This window comes from Melanostigma gelatinosum, assembly GCF_949748355.1.
Source record: "Melanostigma gelatinosum genome assembly, chromosome: 8".
In the NCBI taxonomy this organism is placed as follows: Eukaryota; Metazoa; Chordata; class Actinopteri; order Perciformes; family Zoarcidae; genus Melanostigma; species Melanostigma gelatinosum.
The window spans coordinates 6,039,521-6,066,119 of record NC_136641.1 but is presented as its reverse complement, the minus strand read 5'-3'; the positions used below and the strand labels follow the sequence as shown (position 1 = coordinate 6,066,119).

The 26,599-nt window shown below is 44.4% G+C and overlaps 1 protein-coding gene across 3 annotated transcripts; it reads right to left on the bottom strand.

Annotated features, from left to right (window-relative positions):
• Positions 1 to 334: 334 nt before the first annotated feature.
• On the bottom strand, positions 335 to 25,963 carry kcnq2a (potassium voltage-gated channel, KQT-like subfamily, member 2a; the record flags this gene model as incomplete). 3 transcript variants are annotated; one of them, XM_079274475.1, is made up of 18 exons in its annotated part: positions 335 to 1,174; positions 1,280 to 1,373; positions 2,169 to 2,237; positions 2,842 to 2,973; positions 3,746 to 3,849; positions 5,425 to 5,471; positions 6,899 to 7,104; positions 7,886 to 7,939; positions 8,511 to 8,540; positions 9,064 to 9,123; positions 9,749 to 9,843; positions 9,956 to 10,051; positions 13,018 to 13,128; positions 13,307 to 13,432; positions 14,674 to 14,849; positions 16,802 to 16,928; positions 17,022 to 17,112; positions 25,665 to 25,963. In XM_079274475.1, 18 exons carry the CDS (start codon positions 25,961 to 25,963, stop codon positions 335 to 337), a joined length of 2,757 nt encoding a protein of 918 aa, XP_079130601.1. The 3 variants fall into 3 exon arrangements, with proteins under 3 accessions (XP_079130601.1, XP_079130602.1, XP_079130603.1); XM_079274476.1 differs by lacking the exons at positions 2,169 to 2,237; positions 5,425 to 5,471 and adding an exon at positions 4,613 to 4,630 and having other exon boundaries at positions 3,746 to 3,851; XM_079274477.1 differs by lacking the exons at positions 2,169 to 2,237; positions 5,425 to 5,471; positions 7,886 to 7,939 and adding an exon at positions 4,613 to 4,630 and having other exon boundaries at positions 3,746 to 3,851.
• Between the last annotated feature and the right edge of the window lie 636 nt (positions 25,964 to 26,599).

The window sequence follows — 26,599 nt, the reverse complement described above, 5'->3', positions numbered from 1 at the left end:
GTTTCATTCAAATCCCTGTCACGTACAAGTTCAGTGCAAAATGAAAAGGTTTCCTAAATCACATCTGTTCTCTCGCGTACCTTTCATCACCAATAAATAAACAGAAATGTCCCCAAGTAAGAAAGAAATGTCCCTAATCAGCTATTTTTCTATTAACCATGATCTCGATGAATACAATGGTGAAAAAGGATGACTTTTTCGTTTTTATAAGTACATATTTTTACCATCCTCACAAATAAAATGCTAATCGTAACCATTCACTTAGCCTACAATAGCCTGTAATAGCATCGTCCGCAGCAACAGTCAGTTGGCCCCTGATAGGTCCCCTGATGGCCTACTTTAGTCTTGGCCATGCCCTGTCTCCACATGACACCTCTCCGGTGAAGGACAGAGGTGAGGGAGCGTAGAGTTCAGAGTCTGTGTCTGATTCCCCCTCTGCTATGAAGGGTCTGACCCTGGCACAGAGTGACGGTCCGGCTGCAGCTTCAGTCCCTGCTCCGGCTCCTGAGCCTGTGAAGAAAGAGGGCCCAAAGAAGTCCTCTTTGGCCTGGGAGATGCTGAAGCCGCTGAAGGAGCGCTCCAGCTCCTCGTGGTCGACGGACGGGATGGACAGGGACGTGTCGCTGTCCGCGACGGTGGCGTCCTTCTGACGTCTCCGATGGCGCCTCCTGCTTCGAGAGCCGCTCTCTCTGCCGCCAGGGCCGGAGGAGGATCGGTCGTGGACCGGAGCAGGTGGAGGCGGGAGCCGGAACAGGGAGGGCGAGTGATCGCCGCTGCCGCCGACCGGCGAGGGGGTGTTGGCCACGCTGCTGTTCCAGGCAGGCTGGCTGAGGGGGTGCTCTAGCTGGTGCTGCCAGGAGGTAGAGGGGCGGCTGTGGCTGCCAGAGGGGGTGCCCACCGATCTGGCCACGCAGACACCCAACAAAGGATCTTTCTTTTCCAAAGACCCATCCGAGCACGGAACAGCTTCCGCCGAGCACGTCTGCAACTCCTTCTCCTCCTTCACCTCCTCCCCGCCTTCCTTCTCCTGCTTGTCCTCCTCCGGGCTGAGGTAAGGCGGGGCTGGATACCGCTCCTTGACGTTGAAAAAGGCCTCGGTTTCCGAATGAGTGATGCCCATGCGCTGCACATACATGTTGACCAGGAAATCCAGTTTCCTGTCCATGCAGTTCACCTGCAGGGAGAAAGACAAACACACACGCACACAATGTAGAAAAGGTGTTCCTAAAACGTGAACCCTCCCGTGCCACGTTAAAAAACCTGGAGGAAACATTCATACCTGCTTTTCCACTTTGATCAGACGTCCCATCATGCTCTGGTCATCTTCAGCTTCTCCCTCAGCTTTAGGACCTTTACCAACTATCTGGTCAACTCTAGCATTTAGACAAAAGTAATATCTTAGATTAAAACATGTTCTGCCACATGGGTTTCAACTGAAGAAGTTCATGATGCCAAAATGATAGTGAACTACCGTTACATGAAAATGAAGTAAAGAAAGCGTTCAATGTCGACAGTACTCATCAATCCACAAGGATGTTTGGAATGAATGAATGGCGGCCTACGTTTCCTGAAAAAGCATGGATTTCAGGTTGACTGTGTGGATGCATGCATGATGAGATCAGGCGGTCTTTAATGACGCAAAGGGTGAGTCGAGGGGGGAGATTCTGTCTAGGGGCCAAAATGCATCACTTGGCATGCTTTTGTTCACTTCCATTGCATCCTGCTGGGGGAGCTCTCCTTCTGTCTCTCCAAAGTGAGAGCAAGCATCTAGCACCGTCGAACCCCTGTTAAGTGGGGGGCCACATGACACGGCTCATCAACATTCTGTAAGAAAATCGGCAGGATCTCTCGCTTTTTTTTCTGCCTTTTTCTTGACAGCAGCTGTTATAACGTGACATAAGAGCTCAAGAGGCTGCACAACATTCTCCGAATGTCGCAGGTGAAGCTGTTTATCCAACTCTCGTCTTGATTATATTTGATTACAAATGTTAAACTGTATCTTAACATGTGTCATCTGGCTAAATAAGACCAGTAGCTTAAACTCAAAAGGGGTTCTGTTGATGAAAAATAATAAGGTAGCTTGTAACTGCTTCAATCTTTGGGCTGTGGTGTAAAGAGCATAATGCTAGTAAAATGGTCATTCTAGGGGTGCAGTCTATTAACCTAACCTAGGGTCTTCAGTGGACTTCTTATGGCGAGGTGTTGATGGGGGAGGGGGCCCCACAATCATATCTATCCTGGCAAGGCACACACAGACGATATGAGCGCAATGAAAGATGAAGCAACGTCGGGAATCACATCAGCTGTGGAGGACACGTGTCAATATATTCCACACACACAAGACATACGGTGAGTCTGACTTGCTTCGTTGGATGAGGGGTGCAACTGTTGGAATATATTCATTCTAGACCTTTGGAGCGATCAAAATGGGAGGCGCTAACTCGCGGGAGGTAAAACAATGTGATTATACATCAATGTTGGATCTAAAATGATTTTGTGACAAAAGGAGTGAATCGTAGTTTGATAAAGAAATGTTACACATAACACTGGGATCTGAATACAACACATGTCGCCGGACAAAATGGAATCAATGACGTGTGTCACGACATGTTTGTATCCAGCGAAACCACCAACACTGAATTACTGAATCACATCTCTGCTGTTACACCGAGCTCAAACTGATTATTGAACCAAAACAAATAAACTGAAAATGCATCCTCCGAATCCACCCTGACATTTAGACTCACAGTGAAAGTGACGGTCGATCACTCGGAGACGACCTGGAGATGAGCGTGGGTCCGATTTAAACTGCAATGTACTGGACAGCGAACGTTCACTTGCCTGGACTGCAGGTTCTTGATGCGAGACAGCATGTCCAGGTGACCTGCCGAGTACTGCTCGATCACATCCATGACATCGTAAGGCCGCAGGCTCTCTTTGAACCTTCGCTTTGACACCAGAAACTTCATGACGCTGAGGAAGGACACAGCATTTTTTAAGCACGAGTGGGCCTTTTTGCACAATGGACATTTTGACTGAGAAAAGGACAGTTCATGACATTAATGACGAAGTGTCCCAATAAGCCATGACCAGCATGCACAGCACCACAACCCTCAACCTGAAGCAGCTAAATGGAATTCAGCTTTCATTCACCCACTAAGAATGTCAGATATGATTCAAGAAAGAAAGTATAAAAAGTGGACCTTGAGTGAAGATTATTTTGCCGAACTACTATGTCAAAGGTCAAGTATGAACAGTCATGCTCGGACTTGTTGTCATCATTTTGGCCATCCTTACCGTTGGTTAAAATGTCATTGAACTAGACTGAGATCTGGGGACACTACAACAAAGTCCAACTTACTTTGAAGGGAAAACCAAAAATGAGAGCTCCCAAATGCCACGAGGTCAAAGTTGAACCAGAAAGTTGGGTCTGTGTTGGTCACAACAAACCAATTACTTTAATTTTCTCTTCCGGGTAATTTGACCTGACCAGGACATTAGTCATAAAGTTGTCTGACTTATTGCTCCATCAGACTTCTTTTGAGCGATGTCACCACGTTGCCAGATCTCGCCAATAAACTTAAGCACGAAGTTATTATTATGAATGAACGATGGCCGAAACAAGAAAAGGAAAGTTATCCTTAAACACACTTGCACCATTGATGATTAGTTATGAACACAAACCATAATTGCCGAAGTAAACATTGCAGAACCGTTCAAATTGGGTAAAAAAGGGAATCCTTACCAGATTGCCCTTATTGTCACCCTCAGGCCTGGTGGTAATTCTTGATCGAGAAACTCACAGTGGCAGCTCTTATCATCGCCAATTTCCTCTCCGGGGAGGCTCGCCTCTGCAGAGCAAAGACAAGAGCACTCATAAAGCATATTTAACCTGCTTCCACGTGCCCATCGTCCACAGCAGAAGCAGAGCTGTTGCGTTTAGCTTTAAAGAGGTGCAAAATTAAATTACCAAGTTGGTTTCAAGCCAGTTAGTTTGAGAGTGTGGTAAGCAGGCTTTAAGGAACGGAGAAAAAAAAATAGAACTTGGTGCAGAATTGAAGGATAGTGCTGATGGGATAAAGCTTTACTGAACCCTTTAATGACAAGTACTCTCTTCCCACCACCAATTACAGTCTAGATTAGCATTGTAATCTATGGATTTTGAAACGTATTGCATACAGACAAAGGAGTCAAGGCCTAATCGTGGTCTAACAGAAACTGGAAGAGGTTCTGGTAGGGAAAGTGAGAGGTCTCTTCATGCAACATAAAGCGGGGCTTTTGGGCATTTTGTCTCCGGGTCAATTTTTGGAATAACTTGCCACCAATTGACTTGAACCCACAATCGACTCGGCCTCACACTAATGTCGATAAACACTATAATCACCTTCATTGAGAATGCTAATGTCAATACATGCTTGTTCTCAGCTAGTATCATGCTTCAGTCATCGTTGAGTAGGAAAACTCATAAGAAGAAAACAGAAATAAAAAAAGGGTTCAAGTGAACAAATCCCAGCAGATTTCAACATGCAGGTTCCGCAGACCGGTGAAGCTGACTTTTCTTTTGAATATTTCCCCCATAAAAGCCAACCAATACAATATCCCATTGTCTTACTTATTAAACCTTCAATTGCTGCAGAGAGAGAGAGAGAGAGAGAGAGAGAGAGAGAGAGAGAGAGAAAGAGAAAGAGAAAGAGGAAGAGGAAGAGCGAGAGAAAGAGGAAGAGAGAGAGAGAGAAGAGAGAGAGAGCGAGAGAGAGAGAGAGAGAGGAAGAGAGAGGGAGAGAGAGAGAGAAGAGAGAGAGAGCGAGAGAGAGAGAGAGAGAGAGAAAGAGAGAGAAAGAGAGAGAGAGAGAAAGAGAGAGGAGAGAGCGAGAGCGAGAGCGAGAGAGGAGAGAGAAGAGAGAGAGAAAGAGAGAGAAAGAGAGAGGAGCGAAAGAGAGAGAGAGAGAGAAAGAGAGAGGAGAGAGCGAGAGCGAGAGCGAGAGAGAGAGAGAGAGAAAGAGAGAGAGAGAAAGAGAGAGAAAGAGAGAGGAGCGAAAGAGAGAGAGAGAGAGAGAAAGAGAGAGGATAGAGCGAGAGAGAGAGAGCGAGAGAGCGAGAGAGCGAGAGAGAGAGAGAGAGAGAGAGAGAGAGAGAGAGAGAGAGAGAGAGAGAGAGAGAGAGAGAGAGATGGGGAAAGACTTGTTATGGAGTGTAACGGGATGGCAATGGCAAACAAATCGATTCCGAACATGGAACAAGTGGAGGACACGGAATGATTTCTGGCTCATGTTTGAAAGGGCTGGTCTCTCTGCTCTGACATTTACACATACCAAACTGCGTATATTATAACGTGTATGTAAGTTATGTGGCAGAATATACAGCGAGGGATCACAGAGTGCATCACAGTCTAAAGTGAAGACATGTCATGGTGACTTGTCTGACCTGAGAACTCTTCAGTCCAGAGTCTTCGTCCTGCATTTCAATCAGCACTTTAACATGCCATGAAGCGGAGGAAGGAAAAGCAACCAATGAGACTCAGTTCAAATAGTTTGACACAAAAAGACAAAGAAACGGCGACGTAGAGAAGTCTATTTGCTGACTCAGTGGCCTGGATGACATGTGGATGCGGTTGGGCTGACGAGCAACAGGTGATGGCTGGACAACAACATTTAGATGTCGGTGTCCGGTGACCAACGGACCTCTGTCGACCCGGGACAATGTTGAAACGTTGGTTTTAGGGTGTTGTCAAGAAGAGTTGAGCCCACAGAGCTGCCTCGAAAACATGCATACACGATCAGGGGAAGGTCAGGATATAAAAAGCATAAAGCATATACTCAGAAATCAATAGTTAAAGTGTAATCGAAAGATAAAGTGTATGAAGTATATAACGAAATGTTTAATCAATATGTAACGAATGTGTAAATGCATAGAGTGATTTAACAATTGTAATAAGTGTTTAACAAATATCTTGTGTAACCGGAGCTGCGATAAAAGTGCTAGTCAGGATGACTTGCAGAAAATAGGAACAGACTGTTGCAAGAGATGAGTCATAGAGGCATGATACAGGATGAAGCCTGGACATGTCCGGATATGTTCGAACCCAACGCCCTTTCCAGAGGGTGGGGGGATGAGATCATGTATTGAACAGGAGGGGGCTGACAGCCCAAATGATGGATAAAAGAAGTGACTTGCAAACAGCAAACTGGGATTTCAACACGGGTGCCGTCCAAGTGCACCGAGAGGAGATACGGACGATTGCAACTGATGTATTGAGGACTTCGTCTCTGTTCACGGAAAGAAGACCGCTGTTCGTGGACAACAAGATTTAAAGACGGAGAATCACCTCTCCCCCCTGCTCGCCTTTACCAACTGGACAACGGAGAAGACGCAGCAGCCCTAGAAAGACTTTGTACTGAGTTTTGTGGACTGTTGGCCGAACTTCGCTGCGAGAGCAGGAGGACCGAGGGTCCGGCCGGACCTTCGCTCCTAACAACTCCAAAAGAACCTTTTCATCGCACCTTTGAAAATCCAGCTCCAACCGAGCCATCTCGGCAACTAAAACTAATGAGTATAACCTGAGAAGAAAATTAACGTAACGAATCAAGTTTATGAAATGCTACAGCTCACATTTTATGTGAGCTGTAGCTTTAACCCTTGCAAACTAACTAAAATATAACCTGCAATAAATATCTAATCTGCATTTAAAGTAAACAGCTGCAAACTGTTTAAACTGTCTTGTCAAGGTTTGAATGCTGTTTCAGAGACTTTCCACCTCAATATGAATGCATTTATACAGCAAATTGATCACTTATTCTACTGCGAATGATTGGCGAATTGCTATTCCTAAAACAGGGGTATTTGTAGCGGTACTGTCCCTTTAATACTCATTCTGCTGCACTGTGTGGAGCTCCCTCACCCTCGGAGTTTTGCCGCGAGGCGCTGCCCCTGGACCTGAAGGAGTGCTTTGGCCCTCGGTTCTTCTCGGTGAAGCTCCAGCTCTTGTCGACTTTGCCGGGACTCGCCTCGGCCCCGTCCTCTGGCCCCGGAGACTGGGATTTCCCCTTGGCCATGGGAGCCTTGGAGGGACTGGGGAACACCTTGTCCTTCAGGCTGGCCTTCCGGCTTGAGGAGGGAAATGGAACCAATTTTTATTTTTTATTTTTTAACAGCATCATTCAATTTAGGCACAAAACTATCTGTAACTAAATGCCTTCATCCTACTGCTGTGTTCCTCTAAGTGTAATCTTGTGAATTTGTCAAATTCAACACTGATGTGATGGCAAATCTTACCTCAGCAGAAATGCAAAAAGGGCAATGTCCTACAGCAGAAGGCGCCATGGCCACATACCAACATAGTGGAGCATTCGGCGGGTCGGGCAAGCAGCAGGGAGCTACGAGCAAGCATGCACGGGAAGCAGAGTGGCAGCGCACACCTCAAAAAGGAAGAGACTGTATGCAAACAGTGAACACAAATCGTGCAAAATAATTCAGCATCGTACTGTGCGCGCCAACTGATATGCGGGAATCGGTCAAAGGAAACGCATTAGTCAATATGCACCTTGCCTGCTGAACAGAAGTGCTGATTAGGCAAAAAAAAAGAAAAAGGCAGCAAGAAAATCAACGGCATAAAGTCATTACTAAACAGAAACCATAAATCAACTGTGACGGGGCGATAAACAAGGATGTATGGCTGTGATTTTTCAGAGAGAAACGTAAAAGCTGTGGGTGGATTAGCTCTCTCGTGTACACATCATTGAAATAACTGCACTATCTTTTACTCAGTGAAGCATCATTTAAAAACACCTCCTCATACTGTGATTCCTCTACCTTTCTTTGTGTTTCATTAAAGGAACAGAGGTGGGAAAGGAAGGAGACACACACAGACTTGCAGTGCAAACTATACCGAATAGTTCTCGGACAGCACCCGCAAAGTCTGTCTTTCTGTGCATTTTCATGACTGGAGTGGCGGGAAGTAGAGGAGACACAGAAAGACCAAGTAGCAGTGGGTACAGTCATGCAAGTAACACTTTAATACATTTGCAACCAGTCGCATATCAGAAAGGATGTGGAAAGATTTGAAATGCCAAGTAGTGTTGTTCTTAGGTTTGTTTTTGTTTTCTAAACAGTTAAAATTAAGATATGCAAATGGTTTACGAAGTCATGATGAAGTGGTACCACATCGTCAATAATTACACTTGTTTCTTTGGCTTGAAAACAATGTGATCAAAATCAAGCAATGCTCGTAAAGTGTTCCAAATCACTTCATCCCCCCCGATGCTGAAAGCTAGAGCGTCAAAGAACAGCTCGAAGACTTGAGGGAGCGGGAGTGAGGCCAACGTCAGCCAATCTGTGAGCACCATGTGAGCAAACGCAGCATGGCCGTTCTTGAAGGAGGTGCTTAACACACACACACACACACACACACACACGCTCCCCCAAGAAGAGTGCCTCAGCAGCAGCTAAGAGCAGATTTGAAGAGAAGCCAATGGGGGAGGTGAAGAGAGATGAGAACCGATCGGATCACAGACCTGGGAAAGGTTTCCGCTTGAGACTCCTTCCTGTGAGGAGAAAGGACACCAGCTGTGACATGCGTCGCTCATGTGTTGCACCGGATGTCATAATCGACATGTTGTCAGGGTCGACCTGTTAAGATGCTCAATATTGAGTCATGCAGCTGCTAGATGGTAAAAGCAGTGAAATTCAAATAATATATATGGGGAGACAAAGCAATGATGTAATCCAAAGCTGGCACTTAAGTCAATAGGTATGGATGTGTACGTAAATAATAACTTATTTAAACCTGCAATAGCTTTTTGGGCCATTTGGGGGCAGTATAAACAAGCTGTTAATTAGCTTTTAGATATTTTGGTCTTCAATTTGCCAGTGTCATGGTCACTGTCATTATTATGACCTCTTCTCATATTGATTAGTGTAGCTTTAATATGGATTTCAAAGTATTTTTCTTTCTATTCCGAGATTATTGCTTCAGCAATACTATTCATTATCCCCATTAGTAGCATCCCAAACTCATCATCATCATCATCATCATCATCATCAGTTTTGTCTCTGTCATGTTTATACCTGAATGACTTGCCCTTCAGATTCCTCAGCAGGTCCAGCTGATTCAGAGGCGGAATAAGTCTGGGAAAAGACAAAGAGCAAAGAGTCACTTTCACTAAGTCAGTGTTGGAAGGTGAAAGCTCGCCGCCGGGCACTTGAAAGCTAATTCCATTTAGTTTGGCAGTCATCTACTCTGCTAGTCCTTACCTTTTCACCTCAAATTACGAGTGGAATGAAACCGAACATGAAGTCATTTCCAGATATAGAAGGCAAGCAGCGACGCTCTCGTTTTGGATGCAACAAAAGGCAGAAATTGGCACCGTGAAAGTCAAGCACGGCAGCTTATTTGCTGATTCAAACAGTTGAACTGATGAATGTGTGGTTGATTTTACAAAGTAGCCGCTGGCAATTTGTCTTTTGAGCAAAGAGGCGCCCGGTGGCCCTGCCAATACGCCAGCCTCATCCACTGTAAAATGACCCTTGTGAAAGCAGAAAGTGAAGAGCAACACCAGTGTGTGATTCTTCACAACAGACGTATCTGATTCAACAGGGGAGTTTGCGATACAATAAGACGAGGATGTCCTGCAGGTTTTCCACTCAGCTTCCCAGTTTTAAGAGAGATGGCAGAATGCGATATGGGAAAACAGGTGCATTTTTCGAATATATAAATAATGCACAGCACTATTCAGACAGTTTCATCACGTACCTGTACATTGGGACAGCTACAGTCTGCTCGTAGAAATCCCAAGTGTACAGCAGATCTGTGCGGGAAAGGTTGGTAGCATAAAACCTCCACGAAGCCTGGATGGAGGAATAAAAAAATAATTATACACGTTTTACTTTTTGTCTAGAGCACAAAACAAAGATGCTTTGGTAGTTTCATCAATCTGAAAAGAAAAAAACATCTGTATACCTGGAGGAGGCCTGCTGCAGGGGTACGCCTCTTCTGAAAATGTTTCTGCCTGTGTTGCTCTTGGACTTTGAGGGCAAAGCCAGAACCCAGAATGCCCTGTGCAGATTCAGTGTGACACGTAAAGTGATTAGTTACCTGTATTGACCTCTGCCGGCCAGGAGTTGGGATTGCAACTCTTGTAGAGCCCTTTCAGAGCAGAGCTCGGTGAGCAAATCCAACGAAAAGATCTACGTAATATCACTGATTTCCACGCATCTGCAAAGCCTCGGGGTAATAGAAATGTGAGAGCAAATGCTGGCGAAAGTGGCAAAAAGTCTTTCCTGTTAATAGAGCAATCCACTTTTTTTATGTGATCAACTGAACAGGTCTTAGCTGCTCACTGAAAGCTTACTGCTGAGTCAGACATCTTCAAATATTCAAACGACAAGGGGAGAATGAGCAGAGTTTCTGTGGCTTCAGGGGAAGATTTTAGCTTATTTCTACAGTCGAAGTACCACAGAGGAGAAATGGAATGTAACACGCTGGCTCACTTACAGTGCTTTCTTTTTCTGAGTGACTAGAGTGGAATCATAAAAGACTGAAATGTTATTAGGTGGCTTGGATGCACATTATCATATTAAGTGCTGCACATCTTATTCCAATATCTCACAACAAGAAGAGCAAAGGTGTAATTGATAACACAGACATTCTGTTGAGGTGCTCCAGATCCATGGCCTGATTGTGCTGGTTCACTGAGATAGTTACATGTAACCAAGCCATGATTGTTTGTGATAGTGGTTCAACCTGTGCTTTCACTGAAAGTACAACTCAAAATGTCTGATGCGAGAAGGGTCCACTATACTACACGACACGACACACTTACTATACTACACACCTACTATACTACACACCTACTATACTACACGACACGCCTACTATACTACACACCTACTATACTACACACCTAGTATACTACATGACACACCTACTATACTACATGCCTACTACACTACACAACTCGCCTACTATACTACATGACACACCTACTATACTACACACCTAGTATACTACACGCCTACTATACTATACGCCTACTACACGACTCGCCTACTACACGACACACCTACTATACTACAAGACACCTAGTATACTACACGACACACCTACTATACTACATGCCTACTACACTACACGACACACCTACTATACTACACACCTAGTATACTACACGACACACCTACTATACTACACACCTACTATACTACACGCCTACTATACGACACGACACACCTACTATACTACACGCCAACTATACTACACGACACACCTACTATACTACACGACACACATACTATACTACACGCCTACTATACTACACACCTACTATACGACACACCTACTATACTACACGACACACATACTATACTACACGCCTACTATACTACACACCTACTATACGACACACCTACTATACGACGCGACACACCTACTATACTACACACCTACTATACTACACGCCTACTATACTACACGCCTACTATACTACACAACACACCTACTATACTACACACCTACTATACTACACGCCTACTATACTACACACCTACTATACTACACACCAACTATACTACACGCCTACTATACTACACAACACACCTACTATACTACACACCTACTATACTACACGCCTACTATACTACACACCTACTATACTACACGTCTACTATACTACACAACACACCTACTATACTACACGCCTACTATACTACACGCCTACTATACTACACGCCTACTATACTACACGCCTACTATACTACACGCCTACTATACTACACGCCTACTATACTACACGCCTACTATACTACACACCTACTATACAACACGCCTACTATACTACACGCCTACTATACTACACGCCTACTATACTACACGCCTACTATACTACACGCCTACTATACTACACACCTACTATACTACACGCCTACTATACTACACGCCTACTATACTACACGCCTACTATACTACACGCCTACTATACTACACGCCTACTATACTACACACCTACTATACTACACACCTACTATACTACACACCTACTATACTACACGCCTACTATACTACACGACACACCTACTATACTACACAACTACTATACTACACACCTACTATACTACACGCCTACTATACTACACGACACGCCTACTATACTACACGCCTACTATACTACACACCTACTATACTACACACCTACTATACTACACGACACGCCTACTATACTACACGACACACCTACTATACTACACGACACGCCTACTATACTACACGACACACCTACTATACTACATGACACGCCTACTATACTACACGACACACCCACTATACTACACGACACGCCTACTATACTACACGACTACTATACTACACGGCACGCCTACTATACTACACGCCTACTATACTACACGACACGCCTACTATACTACACACCTATACTACACGACACACCTACTATACTACACGACACACCTACTATACTACACGACACACCTACTATACTACACGACACACCTACTATACTACACGACACACCTACTATACTACACGACACGCCTACTATACTACACGACACACCTACTATACTACACGACACGCCTACTATACTACACGACACACCCACTATACTACACGACACGCCTACTATACTACACGCCTACTATACTACACGACACGCCTACTATACTACACACCTATACTACACGACACACCTACTATACTACACGACACACCTACTATACTACACACCTACTACACTACACAACACGCCTACACAACACACCCATTACACTACACTACACAACACACCCACTTTACTACACTACACAACCATTCTGGTGGGACTTTCATGGAGAAAATTGATTGAATTAATGTGATAGGACTGGACACACTCTTTCTGGTAGAGTGCCGTAAGCCCACATTTAATAGAGCCCAAATGAACACAAACAAGGCACAATCAGCATTATAAGCTTACTATCTATCATGCCAACAAAACAAGATTGAAAGTACCCCTGATGATCCCTCGTACTTACAGCTGGAAGAGCAAAGAAGGCCACCCCGATCATGCTGAATGTTGCTGCCAGCAAGCGCCCATTCCAGGTCTTGGGAACCTTATCACCATAACCAATGGTGGTGAGGGTGATCTGTCCAAAATAAAGTCACTACTTCATTCAAGTGGCATGGTAAAGGTTGCAGATTTTTTTTAAATAAAAGCAGATGCAAACTGGAAATAAAATCAGTAACATAACATCACAGAATGTTTTCTCTTTAACTATAATGTGGATACTATAGTCTTTTGCTTTAATTTCGGGTAAATCTTACCAGTCCCCACCAGAGAGCATCAGCATAGGTCTCAAACTCCTTATTTGACTCCTTTTCCACCGAGTACACCAGGAATGAAGCCAAGATGAGACACAGAAAGCCGATGTACCACGCCGTGATGAGCTCCTACAGGGAGAATCAATACAATGAGCATCAGGGAATCCAAAGTAATAAAGTGTCAAATTGGTTTTGAAAAGAAATATCATTTCTGTAATAATATCGGACATGAGTATGTGAGGCGCATGCCCTCTGTGGCAAACCAAGTACTTCATGAACATCTTTATTTCCCTCAACACATGCTGCACACCCGACCTCTCTCCCTCTCACCACATCACACACAAAACACACACACAAACAGTTGCATATTTTCCACAGCTTATTAGTGCATGCAAATAATTCTATTTCAAAGCTCATTAAAATAAAACTGCACAGAAAATTCAGTCAGATAGTCAGATAATTCAACACTATTCTATTTTATTGTACATACTGTGCATTTTTGTCGTTTTATCTTATATATTCTATATTCTGATATTTAATTTGTCCTACTCTGTTATTCTATTGTGCATTTTTTAATACTTAATATTTTTGGTTACTCGGCTACTTTGCTAATTGGTGTGTCTTGCTGCTGTAACATACAAATTTCCCCTGGGGATAAATAAAGCATATATCTATCTATCTATCTCTATCTAAATATGTCTGCATGACGGAGTAACCTCGAAGAGATACTGGAAACAGTTTGTCACTGAAGTAGCTCAGTGGACAATGAAGCACTTAGTTTGAAACCCATGTGTCTTCACATGGCAGGCCATCCTTCTTCTTTTTGCCACCCAAGGACATCATTTACACTGGGGGGGGGAGAGTCCTGTGTTTGCCTCTCAGCATACAGGCTGCTATACTTTATTAAGAGTGCTGAGGATGGACACAATCTGAGAGGAAGACTAGAGACATTACTCAAGATAGGAACAGTACTTCTCAGTTTTCTGGGTAAAAATAATTGTTTATTATTCTCCTCACACGATGCTGGAAGTGGACATAAATCAAATAGAAGACAGTAAAGGACAGTAATCTTTATAGTCAAGATTGTAGTTACAACATTGTTCATTGTTTTAGGTATTTCTGTTATGCTACCATTATTATGTAAAGCATGACAACTCAAATTTGATTTTTGATTTTTTTTTTTTTTTTTTAACATGTGCATGCTAAACTTTAAGTGTATTTAATTTAGCTGCAGTGCACATCAGCTATGGTTTTATACCCCGCAGATGGCTGGCTACTAAAACCAACTCTCCAATCAAAAGATGTTTCAGTGAAGGAGCGCTCGAATCCTCCTGAACCGCTTCACAAAAACAGAACGCAAATGACGTCACCTTGCTGTGGGCGTACACTACAGATCCGAGCAACTTCCAGGTGCCTCCGCGGCGATCCATGCGCAGCATGCGCAGGATCTGCAGGAATCTCAGACTCCTGATGGCCGAGGTGGCAAACACATTGCCCTTGGATCCAGCTGCCAGCACGGACACTGAGGCGATCAGCACCATGATGTCTGGAGAGAGCAAAACATGAATCATAAAGCTCCACACATGCTGGGGAGCTGGCAAAGCCATACATGGTTGATCAAATCAGATTGAACTAACTACACTTTACTCAGTACCAGTGGCGGGCCGTCAGGGCCTGCAAGGCCTTCTCTGCTGGCCTAAACAGAATCACAAAGCTATTTATATATTTTTTTTAAATAATAAAAAAATACAAATTATAATTTAATAATTTTTCTTAAATGCACTACATGTATTATCATTCATAAAAATAGTTTTCCCATTATCTTATTTTCTCATTGCACAGCTACTGTCTTCCTCAGTTGCTCTCAGATCTCACCTCTGTGTGTCTATGTAAGAACAGCCAGAGGCCTGCAGACTCGGCTCTGCAGCCAGTGCAGATTAAAGTACATGGGGACGATATTGTTGATTGTCATAGTGTTCAACCAATCAGATCTTTAGTTTGACATGTTGGGCGTATTCTTTGACGTGTCAGCGGCCGCTAGCGGCCTATAATGACGTCAGCATTACGTGCAGCTCACTGTTCATCTGTAGCTTTCCCGCGAGGTGCAGCGTGTGCTGTGATTGGTCAGTGGGCGAGCACGTGACTAAAGTGAAACTTGTGCTTGCTAGCAGAACTGAGGTTGTTAGCAGTCAGAGTGGAAAGATATGGAAGAAATTATGGCATTTTTAGTTGTTTTTTTTACTTAGCTTTGTTTTTTTAACATCAAATGGCGGAAGGACGAGAAGCTGATTTAGAAGGACATTAAGCTGCCTGAGCAAAGCCGCTACACGACACCAAAGTACGGCGGGACACTTGCAAGCTACGGTGCTCTTAAAAACGTTTGGAAGGACCCGAGTGGATCTCCAGATCAACCAACAAGTTCGCAGGGAAACGGAGCTCCACATTGAAAAAGTTAAGAAGAATAGGAATACTGAAAAGGACCTCTAGCTGGAACTGAAACGCACGGATGGACTGCACAGCCGAGTTATTGACCTCTTTGTAAACAAAGAGGATGGACTTTGTATTTAAATAGAACAGCATTTGGTAAGTGAAACTGCTTTTGTTTTCTTTATATCTGCAGTGTGTTAATTTTGCCTATCGTGTCGTTTATGGATATTAGATATGTATATTATATATTGTTCCCTGATGTAAATAATATTTGAATGGCCCTTGCTCTTTAGTGTGAGCGTTGCTGGATTGTTTTGTCATGCTTTGTTGTGAATATGTGTGACGGTTCTTGTGATTGTGTTAATTACCCAGATGCATTGTCCGTTAATGACGAAGCATCCCGTCCTGTGTGGGGTTAGGGTCCGGATCATTGAATCAGTTTGGGCTGTTTTCTTTTATAAACAAGAACGATGGTCTGGAGAAATGGGGATTGTGTGGAGATTGCTTAGCCCTGTTTGAATCAGTAGGGAACAGCTAAACGCTGCGGGGAGGATGTAGCGTGAGTTTGTGCGTGTTGTTTTGCTTCCGGGGTCAGACGCTGACCCGGAAACTAAACAGACAGACAGACCGGTGTCCACCGAAAACGTTATATTTACCACAATTTAAGCTTCTGCATTTTCCAAATGCACCAGTATTATTGTTCGGTTTGTAAGCCTTGTACCGAACGGTTTAAAACGAATACGTGATGTTACACCCCTAGAAACAAATAACCGTAGCTGAGGCGCCATCATGAGGTTATTAGGTGGTAAGACAGCAGTGAAGGCCCAGGTATAAAATGCATGGCCTGCCACTGCTCAGTACAAAAGCTGTTCCAAATTTCAATTGAGTTTCCCATGGCTTCATCTCATCTTCAGCATAACCTCAATGTAACGCTGAAAGTCACAAGAAAGCATGATGAAGATGCTTGTCACATTCTTAAACCCTCCAGGATTTGATTAAGGGAAAAACACAGTGTTATGTTCTTTGGAGAGGCGAGAGAAATGACTCAAGCTCCCGCCCTGCTTTTCTCACCTATGACACAGAAAGGCTTTGCGGCGAATTTTAGCCTCCCTCTCGATCCTCTGTACCGACAGCAGCAGCCTGCGGCCCATATCCTCACAATGTACTCCACCCCAAACACCACGATAGTCACAATTTCCTGTGGGACAAAGCCGAAAACAGTGGAATTAACCCTGTGACGCGTTCGTATATATGTTAGGTGTCGGTTTACAGCAAATGCAATTGTACCTACCAGGATGTACAAGGCACTCTCTGAGCTATTTTTGAACTCTCTGATGGTGGCAAAGACTGAAAGTATGAGGCAGGAGAAGACCAGGAGGAAGCTGGAAGAGATAGGAGAACAAACACAGTTTTGGTTAGTTCGTTATTTTTATTCCAAGGTATGTCGCTGCTCCATTTGTCTGATCCTGTTTTAGAAACGGGAAGCTCAACAGTGAAGCAGACTGGAGAAGCGTATGGATATAACAGCTGTGAAATTGCCACGCTCCGTCAGGTATAAGCCACACAATCATGTGCATTCGGTGTGTGAAGCAGTTCAGCAAAACGCAACCAAACTTAAGCCTAAATATTCTATGAATGGGACAATCCCTTCAAAGTATTCAAACTGAACAGCATTATGTCTTTCAGAAACAATGCTCCAGTCCATCTGGATAAACGACAAACCTCCGTCAACAGCTATCATTGGGACTATTTCTTTGGTTAAAAAAAAAGTGGTAAAACTATCTGCATTGCTAGATGCCATCAGAGCTGAACCAACCCTTTGCAGTCTACATTGGATTTAATATCCAGATGTGGTGATGGCATGTGGTAATATACCATGAAGACAGATTGCCATCTGCTAATCAATTTCTAGCTGAAGAGGGTACGGTCGGGGACTGGATGAATAATTGGGAGCTGCAGAACCTGGGCAGCGCCTCCATTAGTGAAAGTACCGTAAGCCAAACTGCAGGAACAGCTGCAGCTCAGCTGGATGAGTAAAAAGAAAAGAAATCCTGAAAGAAGAAATGAATGTTCACCTTGACTCTGATTTTCCTTGAACAAATTTAACAAATCTAAATTTGGTTGAACTTGTTATCGAGTGCAGTAAATCCAATCACCTGTGAGTCCTTACAGTCTGAACAAGTCCTTGATGTTCAGCCTATTCAGCACAGGATGGGAGTTAACGTAAGAGGTCATTAAACTGTTAAGACTTGAACAACAGACCAAATATCTCCAAAAAACTCAGGTAGAAATATGTTCAAAGATCAATGAAACAGAAGAAAGATTTGAAGATTAAATAGAAAAGGGATGGCGGATACGATCGTAGACGGATACGATTATGAAGAAAAATCGAATCTGCAGCCAGGCCTCCAGAAGACTGGCTGAGAGCATCAGGCGAGGTGTTAAAGCACATTAAAGCTTACCCTGCACTAGAGTGATGTCATTTTGCCCATTTCGAGTATTAGACGAGCGAGAGTGGGCTGATGGTTGAGATAATCAGCCAGGGTTGGTAATCTTCTTCAAAAACATTTGTTGTTTTGTTGTCTCTTTACATCCCGACAACAATCAATGAATCAAATCAATCAGATTAAATCATTCGTAAAGATGATTTCAGGGAGAGTGGCTTTGTAGGGAGGCCTGAACGGACGGGCTGTCAGTGTTGCAGACTTGGCGACTCTCTCGCTAAATTTAGCAACTTTCGGAGTGAGTGCTGCTACTTTCAATGGAAAAGATTTGGCGACACTGGGCTGGGTTTTGGGGCTGAAATGATCGGTGTTTACCTGGAGTTAGCTCTGTTTTGAGACAAAGCTGATGAGTGCAGTGTCCTGCCCCCCCCCCCCCCCCAAAAGACAATGAGATGAAAGAAGTGAAAGCAGCGTGGAGCTGAGGGGAACTGCAGAGTTGGATGACAAGTCTCTGTGAGTTCTTCAATCCCAGTGACACCTTTCCGTTACGCTTCGTCATTTCATCCATTATTAATATCAGACATATTGATTGGTGCAGCTTCAAAAGCACCATGGCAAAATGGGCTTGATATGGTCAGCAGACATGTTTCGCTCTGAGAATCACACCAGATACATTTCTTTCCTGTCTTAATCTTGGTATAGTTCACTGGGTGTCCATTGACTCCCTCTGGACCTTCCCTCTGAGGAAGCTTTCAACACGCAGTCCTCACTTCTTGAGTGACAGCAGTCAGAGCTCGCTTGATAAAAGGGAGCTCTTCAAAGCTCCTGAACATGACATTCTGCCCCAAGTCTGCAGATGTCCGTTTCGTTCTGATTGAATCTCTGTAACCTGTTGAAAGTCGTCTCTGGTATATTGGCATTTCAGTCGGTATAGATTTTGTCAGATTAAATTAACAATAATGTATTATTCAAAGGCAGGTTTAGTTTTCTTCTGTCACGGTCACTCGGTGATGCAGTCCTTTTCTGACGGGTTGCTCTTGTACCAGTGGCTTTTGCATGTATCCTCTACATTTACCAGGATTGGCGATAAACAACTTATTTTCTGGTTCTCATTAGCACCCGTTTGATGATCAACTCCATTCAGCTCCTTCTGCAAGAGTGACGGTGGAAGTGACGTGTGCAGTCTTCACATCTTCTCATTAACAGCCCTTTGACTTGCCACATCGCCATCTGGAGACCAACATTGTTTTATTTAGCTATACTTGAAACACATCCATTAATAGAACTTCACGAGTCTACAGTGACTGACATCACTTGTCGTCCGCCTGCTGCACAACATCACTTCTTCTAATTGTTGATAAAGGACTCCTAAAGTAAAGCAGATCTCTTTTATCCCTCATGTCACCGCAAAAATGAGATGTTGTGGACAAAGACGCTGGCTCGCTGCGAGTCTAATTGGACATCGGTTTATGCAACTTTCCCGACCCGACCATGCCAAGCTCATCAGTACCTCCTAATGAGGACACTCACTGATGAAGGAGAGGGGCAGAACCTGGAGCAAACGATTAGCTTCTACAGCTGTGCAGAGTTTATTATGCCTCTCTCTGATACACAAAGCAGCTCAAAGTTATGAGAAAGATGGGACACATATGCATGAGGTCTTGTCAGGACAGTACAAAGAGGACAATTACACCATTTGAACACCAATCAGCCTGAGCACTAAAAGAGGTACGCTCAGCTTTTTTTCTGGGAACTCTGCACACATGGAGGCAGTGCAAGAAAGAGGAAGGAGGAGGAGGACATAACATTGGTTGTGATCAGACCCCAATGTCGGCTATCGGTGTGACGACAGATAAGCGTATCTGCGTATGAATGCAGGATCTGTTTATAGAGATTAGTCAGGTCCTAACAGAAGGCAGGATCCAAATCTTCCATAATTCCATATGTGGTTTGTTTATAATACACCAGTAATTTATTGATGCTTTGACAGACTCGTTCATATGGTGTGTGTATGTAGAGTTTTGTTGCAAACATGCCATCTTGAAAAAGGATTTGTGAGGTTTTGATTGCGGAGTTTCATCTTGACATAGAAATGAGATGTTAATCTCCAAGGTGCCAAATTCCACAACAAGTTTGTTGACAATCGCAAAGAAACTGTGACAGCGACTTCAAATGAACTAATGCTGTTGTAATTCCAGACTTAATATTTTCATCACAACTAGGACCAAAAGGTTTCATTCTATTGACCAAATAACAGAAGAATACGCTTTTTTCTGATTCGATAGATGGACACTTCAACTACTAATAAGGTCACATTCAGATACCACATGCACCACACACACACACACACACACACACACACACACACACACACACACACACACACACACACACACACACACACACACACACACACACACACACACACACACACACACACACACAAGCGGTGTAGTAACGACCCACAAAACAGAGTTTAAGTCATGACCAAAAGTGTATCGAGACCGAGTCAAGTCCAAGAATTTAAGGGGTTGAGACCAAGTCAAGACCAATACTAGCATGAGTCCCAAACTGCATGACACACCTACAATAAAATGTAGAACATGCAAAACACATGCACTCCTCAAACTGACCTGCTTGATCCAAATTCCCATAAAAACAGTCATGCGGCTGATTGCGAGATGAAACGAGACTTCAGAAAGTGGCCTTGAGCCCAAGACCGATCTTCAGTGCTACAACACTGCTATACAGCTCTATTTGTACGCAATATCATCTGGATTGTCACGTCTTTCCCCAATAAAAACCCACTCAAGAGAGACAATCTCATTCACTCTTGCGGTTGACAACCAGCCACGGGCAGCAATACACACACACGCGCACACACACACTTGTTGCCAGAGAGGTCCAGACGACATCACTGAGAACGTGATCAATCAAGATGAGGAGGCTGTTGTTGGAAGCAGAAAAGCCTGCATTTCTTCCTGAGCTGCAGATAAAGGAACATTGATTTGCCCCCCTCAGCACAGCATTGCCTACCCAGACACACTCATCACGCTAAATTTAGACTGCGATGAACTAGAGGAGAGCAAGTAAGGAAGGAGGGCTCTTTCACTGAGCACATATAGTGCCATGTGCTAGCACTGCGGCGTCCACTGGCTCCTCAAGGGATGTTTGAGGGTGGCGATGACTTTCTGGGGCACTCGTCTTGATACATGCACTATGTAGTGACCCTGCTATATGCCACCATCGTGTTCCGTTATGAGCTACAGGGGTACCTTGTGTTGTCATGTTTAGTTAAGATTCAGAGAAGGGAAAAAACTTTAATGGGGAAAAAGGAAAGCAAGAGGAGGGATCCCTTTTCCATGCTTACAGCAAGGCAAGACTTTAAAGGTACATTTAGATTCTGTTGATCATTTTTAAACCTGCAATAAATTATCTTTTCTTTGGTCACTTTGGACAGCAGAAAGAGGTCAAACATAAGACTCCGCCACAATCCATTTTTTGAAGGTCAACTTAAACCCTGGCTTATTTGCACATTCAGCAGATATGGAGCAACATTAGCACTGTGTCCATCTGATGATTTTAGGCCCAAGTCACACTCATTTTCTGGGTTTTCTCCTCCAGCCCCAGGGAAGCATGCGGCTCAGTAACTGCTTCATGCTCCATTATGTTTACCAGCTAGTCGCTCACTTTGTCTGGGAAGGTAAAGTACCGTTCTGTTGAAAACTAGCCGCCTGCTGAATAGCAGCTGTGGCCACAAGTGACATCAACAGGACGATCATAAATACAACATGGTGTACCAGTAGACCAAAGAGACTCAGTGATGTGGAACCGATGAAGGAATTTCGGGTTGGCATTAACTCCTTTCCATTTGTAAAGGATGGTCCAATGTACCCTGTAGACCGTTTCACAGTTGTAAACATAAACATTCCAAATGTGTCCCAGTTTATTTCCTGTTGCAGTGTTTGTGAATGACATCAGCTGACAGGAAGTAAGCATGGACCTAAGCTGTTGCCTTGATATGCAATTCCTTTGAAACAGTCAATATGATAAAGTAGATAACAAAGGAAGCATTAAAGCATCCTTGCTGAGCATTTACAGAGTTCAACCCGTTCTTATCACGGCTGCCATTTAGACGCTTCGGGCATGAAATGGGATTCAAACGGACCATTCTACTCAAATCTAGAGCAGCGGCCATTTTTAAATGTACCTTTGCCAATGTGACCATAAGAAGTGAGGTCTTGTTGCAGTATAACAACTAAAACGAGCAATGGAGTGGTAACGTTACGAAGCGTAGAGCACCAGGGTAAATGACTGAAATGTAACAACCTGATGCTTCATCCACACACTCGTCGGAGTGTAGGAAAGCACATTGCTATCGCTAGCTCACAGCTCGCTAGTTAGCTAGCTTGCTAACTCCACCATGCTTTAATGCTACACTGGTTACAGAAAATGAGCTGAACGGCGGCCGGCTGGTGCTCAGCTGAAACGTTGGTTCTACCGGTCCCTCCACCTCCCTCACCGCTACAATTGCCATTTTCTTTCGTACTAGTCAGATGACCGCTGAAAAATGTCCGTTCTACTCCTATTCTATTTCTATGCTTCCGGGTCATTTCATTCAGTTAGGGACTAAAACAAAAAGACTATTCGATGGCAGGCCATGTGAGGCTGGAGCAGCAAAAGCCCGTATCAACATCAAGAGGGAGCACCTTATTAAATAGCAAAATATCCTAACAGCTTTTGATTACAAATAACAGCGGGAACACAATTAATTCCTAGTCATAATCCAACTACAGGACTCAGCATGCAAACTCTTCTACTTCCACCTCCCATAAGACATCTCTTCTCTGGAAAAGAGACCACTCGATCTTGGCAGCAGCATCTGTCTGCCAACTGTCCTCGTCTTTTTTTTGGTTTTCCTTCGCCAGTTTGTCTTCAGCTGGCCAGCTCAGCAGAATAGTGAATGACTCTCTCTGAATGACTTTAGGAAAGTTCAACAGAAGATTCATGTTGTTTTCACTGATCGATTGTTTTCTTAACTCTTTGTTTGCCCGAGTCTCTTTGCCGTCTACTCCAGTGGTAGTCCCTTGCTCCACATTGGTGCAGAACTGACACATTTTGTCATCTCACAGCTGCAGAGGCCTTTTCAATGTCCTCTGGTGCTTCCTGCAAGAGGACACACAGTAACACGAGGCTCCTATTGAAGTCAAATAAGAGACGATAATCAGAGCCCCGATCTCTGTATCAGTCTCTTGGATGGATCCCGACAGGAGGCCGAGATGTAGCTGGAGACAGGAACCCGACAAATTAAAAGCCTTTTTTTGCAAGCTGTCAAATTGTCCCTCCTCACAGAATGTGTGTGAACAAAGACCAGAGACACGCTGCAACTGTTCCAACAGCAGGATGTTGGATGAAGCCTTTGCTGTTGAAGGTTTTTTCCCAGTTTTTCCCTTTCACTTGTAATAATTCTAAATGTTCAAACCCAGCATGCTGCATTTTACAAGTGTTAGATCCAGAAGAATATCATTGACGGACCACTGTGTCTCCCCCCTTTAACTGATGATGTAGCAGCGACGGAACACAAGGGGAAGGGAGGCCTTGGTCTCAGACAGCTAGATGGAGAAAGAGACAGACAAGAGGCAGCGTGACAGGGAGCATTTGGATGTCGGCGCTCATGTTCCACATATTGATCGTTCACGTGCACTACAAACGAGGCAAAGGGACAAAACACCTGCCTAACATTTCAGGAGGACAAGCATCAAATAGAAATAGCTGCCGTCGGAGTGCGAGTACGTTTCGCAATGCGAGTACGTTTCGCAATGCTCGGCTCAAGGAAGTGGTGTCATTTTGTTTCTGTTTCTTTTAGAGCAGAGATAAGCCGGAGAATGAATGGGGAGGGGAGAGATCCGACGGAAGTCAGCACAAGATAGTTTTATAAATCAGCTGGCTGGAAGTAAAAAAAGAGTCGGGAGATTAAATGAAGTGTGGTGGCTATGAATAACGTATAGAACAGACAAATGGAATGGAGGTGGATGCTGTTCTGCGAGCCGTATGGCACAGAGTGAACCTGGTATGGAGGGTAGTAGAGTTGTACACTAACTCACAACATGCTTTCCACCGGATTCTGATTTAAGCAGCACACATGCTGACCCTGTTCCAACTAGTTTTCTTGGTGTAGTTTGGCTCTAAATGCTGTATTAACCAAGAAAAAACATCACTGCTGCCTGCACGAGATTCAGATATGAAGTTAGCACTACCTCCTTAGAGCCACATTGGTCAACGAACATCAACAGACTAATGGTAAAGAAGGCGATTTATCTGCATGGCTGTTATAGTATTCAGTTAATATTTCAAAAGTAGCTTGTGTGTGTGGTTTCACATCAAAGCACAGGCTTACTTCTGGGCATCCAGCAGTCTCTGGGGAGGCGATATGCTGTGCAGTCAATTCCTTAATGCCGTTTCAGCCTCTCACTAACAAGCATGCACTACTGAGGAGGAAGGATTCAGGTATGGCTGGAGGGCAAACACCAGCAATAGAGAGCGGACATTTGGAGGCCAACAGATCTTTCATCTTAAAAGGGGGGCACAAAACTGCAAGTAACGCATGTTAGACAAAAACGTACTTGTTTGGAGCAGTGCTCAACTCTACAAACAGTCAATGTCTTCTGTGGCAGGAGAAGCCTTATCAACTGAGAAAAAAAATGGAGGACAACATTTTATTGACAGAAAATCTGCATCTCAGACATGGCATCTGAAAGATGCGGGCGATTAAGAGGGATTATGGGAAATGTTGGATCCAAGTGTGGATATCTGGCCGTGCTGCACCGATTCTGACCATTCCTTTTCTCCTGTCTCTTATGTTAGCCCCTTCCCAAACGTTATTGAAGTGCATCACTAACTTGGTGCAGTACCCCTTTAAATTGTCAGAATCGAGGGATGCTTTTTTTTCGCAAAAGATTGTAGTTGCTGCTGGAGGGGGGGCTGACCTCTCACCAGAGGTCACCACCCTCCATTATTCATGACAGCATCGCTGGAGTCAGAGCGATCATGTTCGAACTCCAAGCAGCTCGCAGGCGGTTTTCAGGCTGTGGCATGCAGAGCGCTCCCTCCCACCGTCCAGAGCCGGCCTGCGACGTTAATTAGTGGAAGTACAGTGACGCGGAGCTGTCCACGGGCCGCGGTGCTGAAACCCGTGCTGCTGCCGCAACACACGAGAACTCTTTATGGACGAATCAAACGTGCAACATGTCGAGCATCATCGCATGCAGTCTAACGGCTCAATCAGAAAAACACGACACAAACAGAAGTTTCAAGACGTTAAGAGTTAAAGCAGGAGTTCTGCAGGTGAAGGGACCCCCCCCCCCCTCCTCCTCTAATCGGGCTGTAGCAACATGACAACGCTTAACCCTTAAATAAATAATTAAATTCCCAGACCAAAAGGCCATGGTGACAGAATCAACTTGCTTGGTCGGAGCCCGGCTGTCACTTACACATAAGCGTGGTAGATGAACGCCCATCCCCGCGGTCTTTCCAGTGCGTTATAGAGGAAATTCTGCAGTTTCCGATAACTGGCGTTTTTCTTCGACGGTCTGGGTCTCCCGGCGGAGATGCTGGACCTCGGTTTGCAGAGGATGCTGCTCCGCTTGGTGCTCTCCGCGCCCGCAATGAGCAGCGCCCCATCTCTGCCGGATTCGGGAGCGCCGGGGTCCAGTCCGACAAAGCCGACTCTGTGCTTCTTCTCCTCGGCTTGAGTTGGGTAGACCCCGCCGTTGAGAGACTTCTGCACCATCCTAAAGTCAAGACGACTCTAACGAGGAGTTGTCCGTGTCCTTACCGCCGCGGGGATGCATCACCGGTGGTGAGAGGTGCGCGTTGGTGCGTGTGTGCTGGTGTGGCGAATGCAGTCAGTGTCGCTCGCTCCCCCCCCCCTGGAAAACCAATTGCGATAACCACGCGAAACTGCACGGCGTCTGCTTTTACCGTAGCCGCTTCCGGTCATTTGACAGACACAGCAAGGAGGGGCAATGCACAGGATTGTGATCACGTTGGTCATCAGCAATTCAGAAGCTATCGGCAATAATTGAACGGCCCAGGAATGCAACGTTAAACTGACACATGCAACCAGCCTTCTTCTAACGCTGTAACATCTGGCCAGGTGTGTCAGCAAAACACTCACAATTGATTACTTTATTTTGGGGAAATGAAGGTGTCGTGTTTCTAAAAAATAAATAAATAAATAAAGCTGTGAAGATGATGCATGTTCATGCAATATTCATATGTGGTTCTGACTTCGGTCAGTGTAATGGACACCTAAAACTATGACGATATGTTTTTTTTAAAGGTTTGCATTCTGTGGTTGAGCAAAGACAAATATGTACTTGCCAAAAATCCGACAGTATCTGTCAACATGCGGTGAGACGTAAAA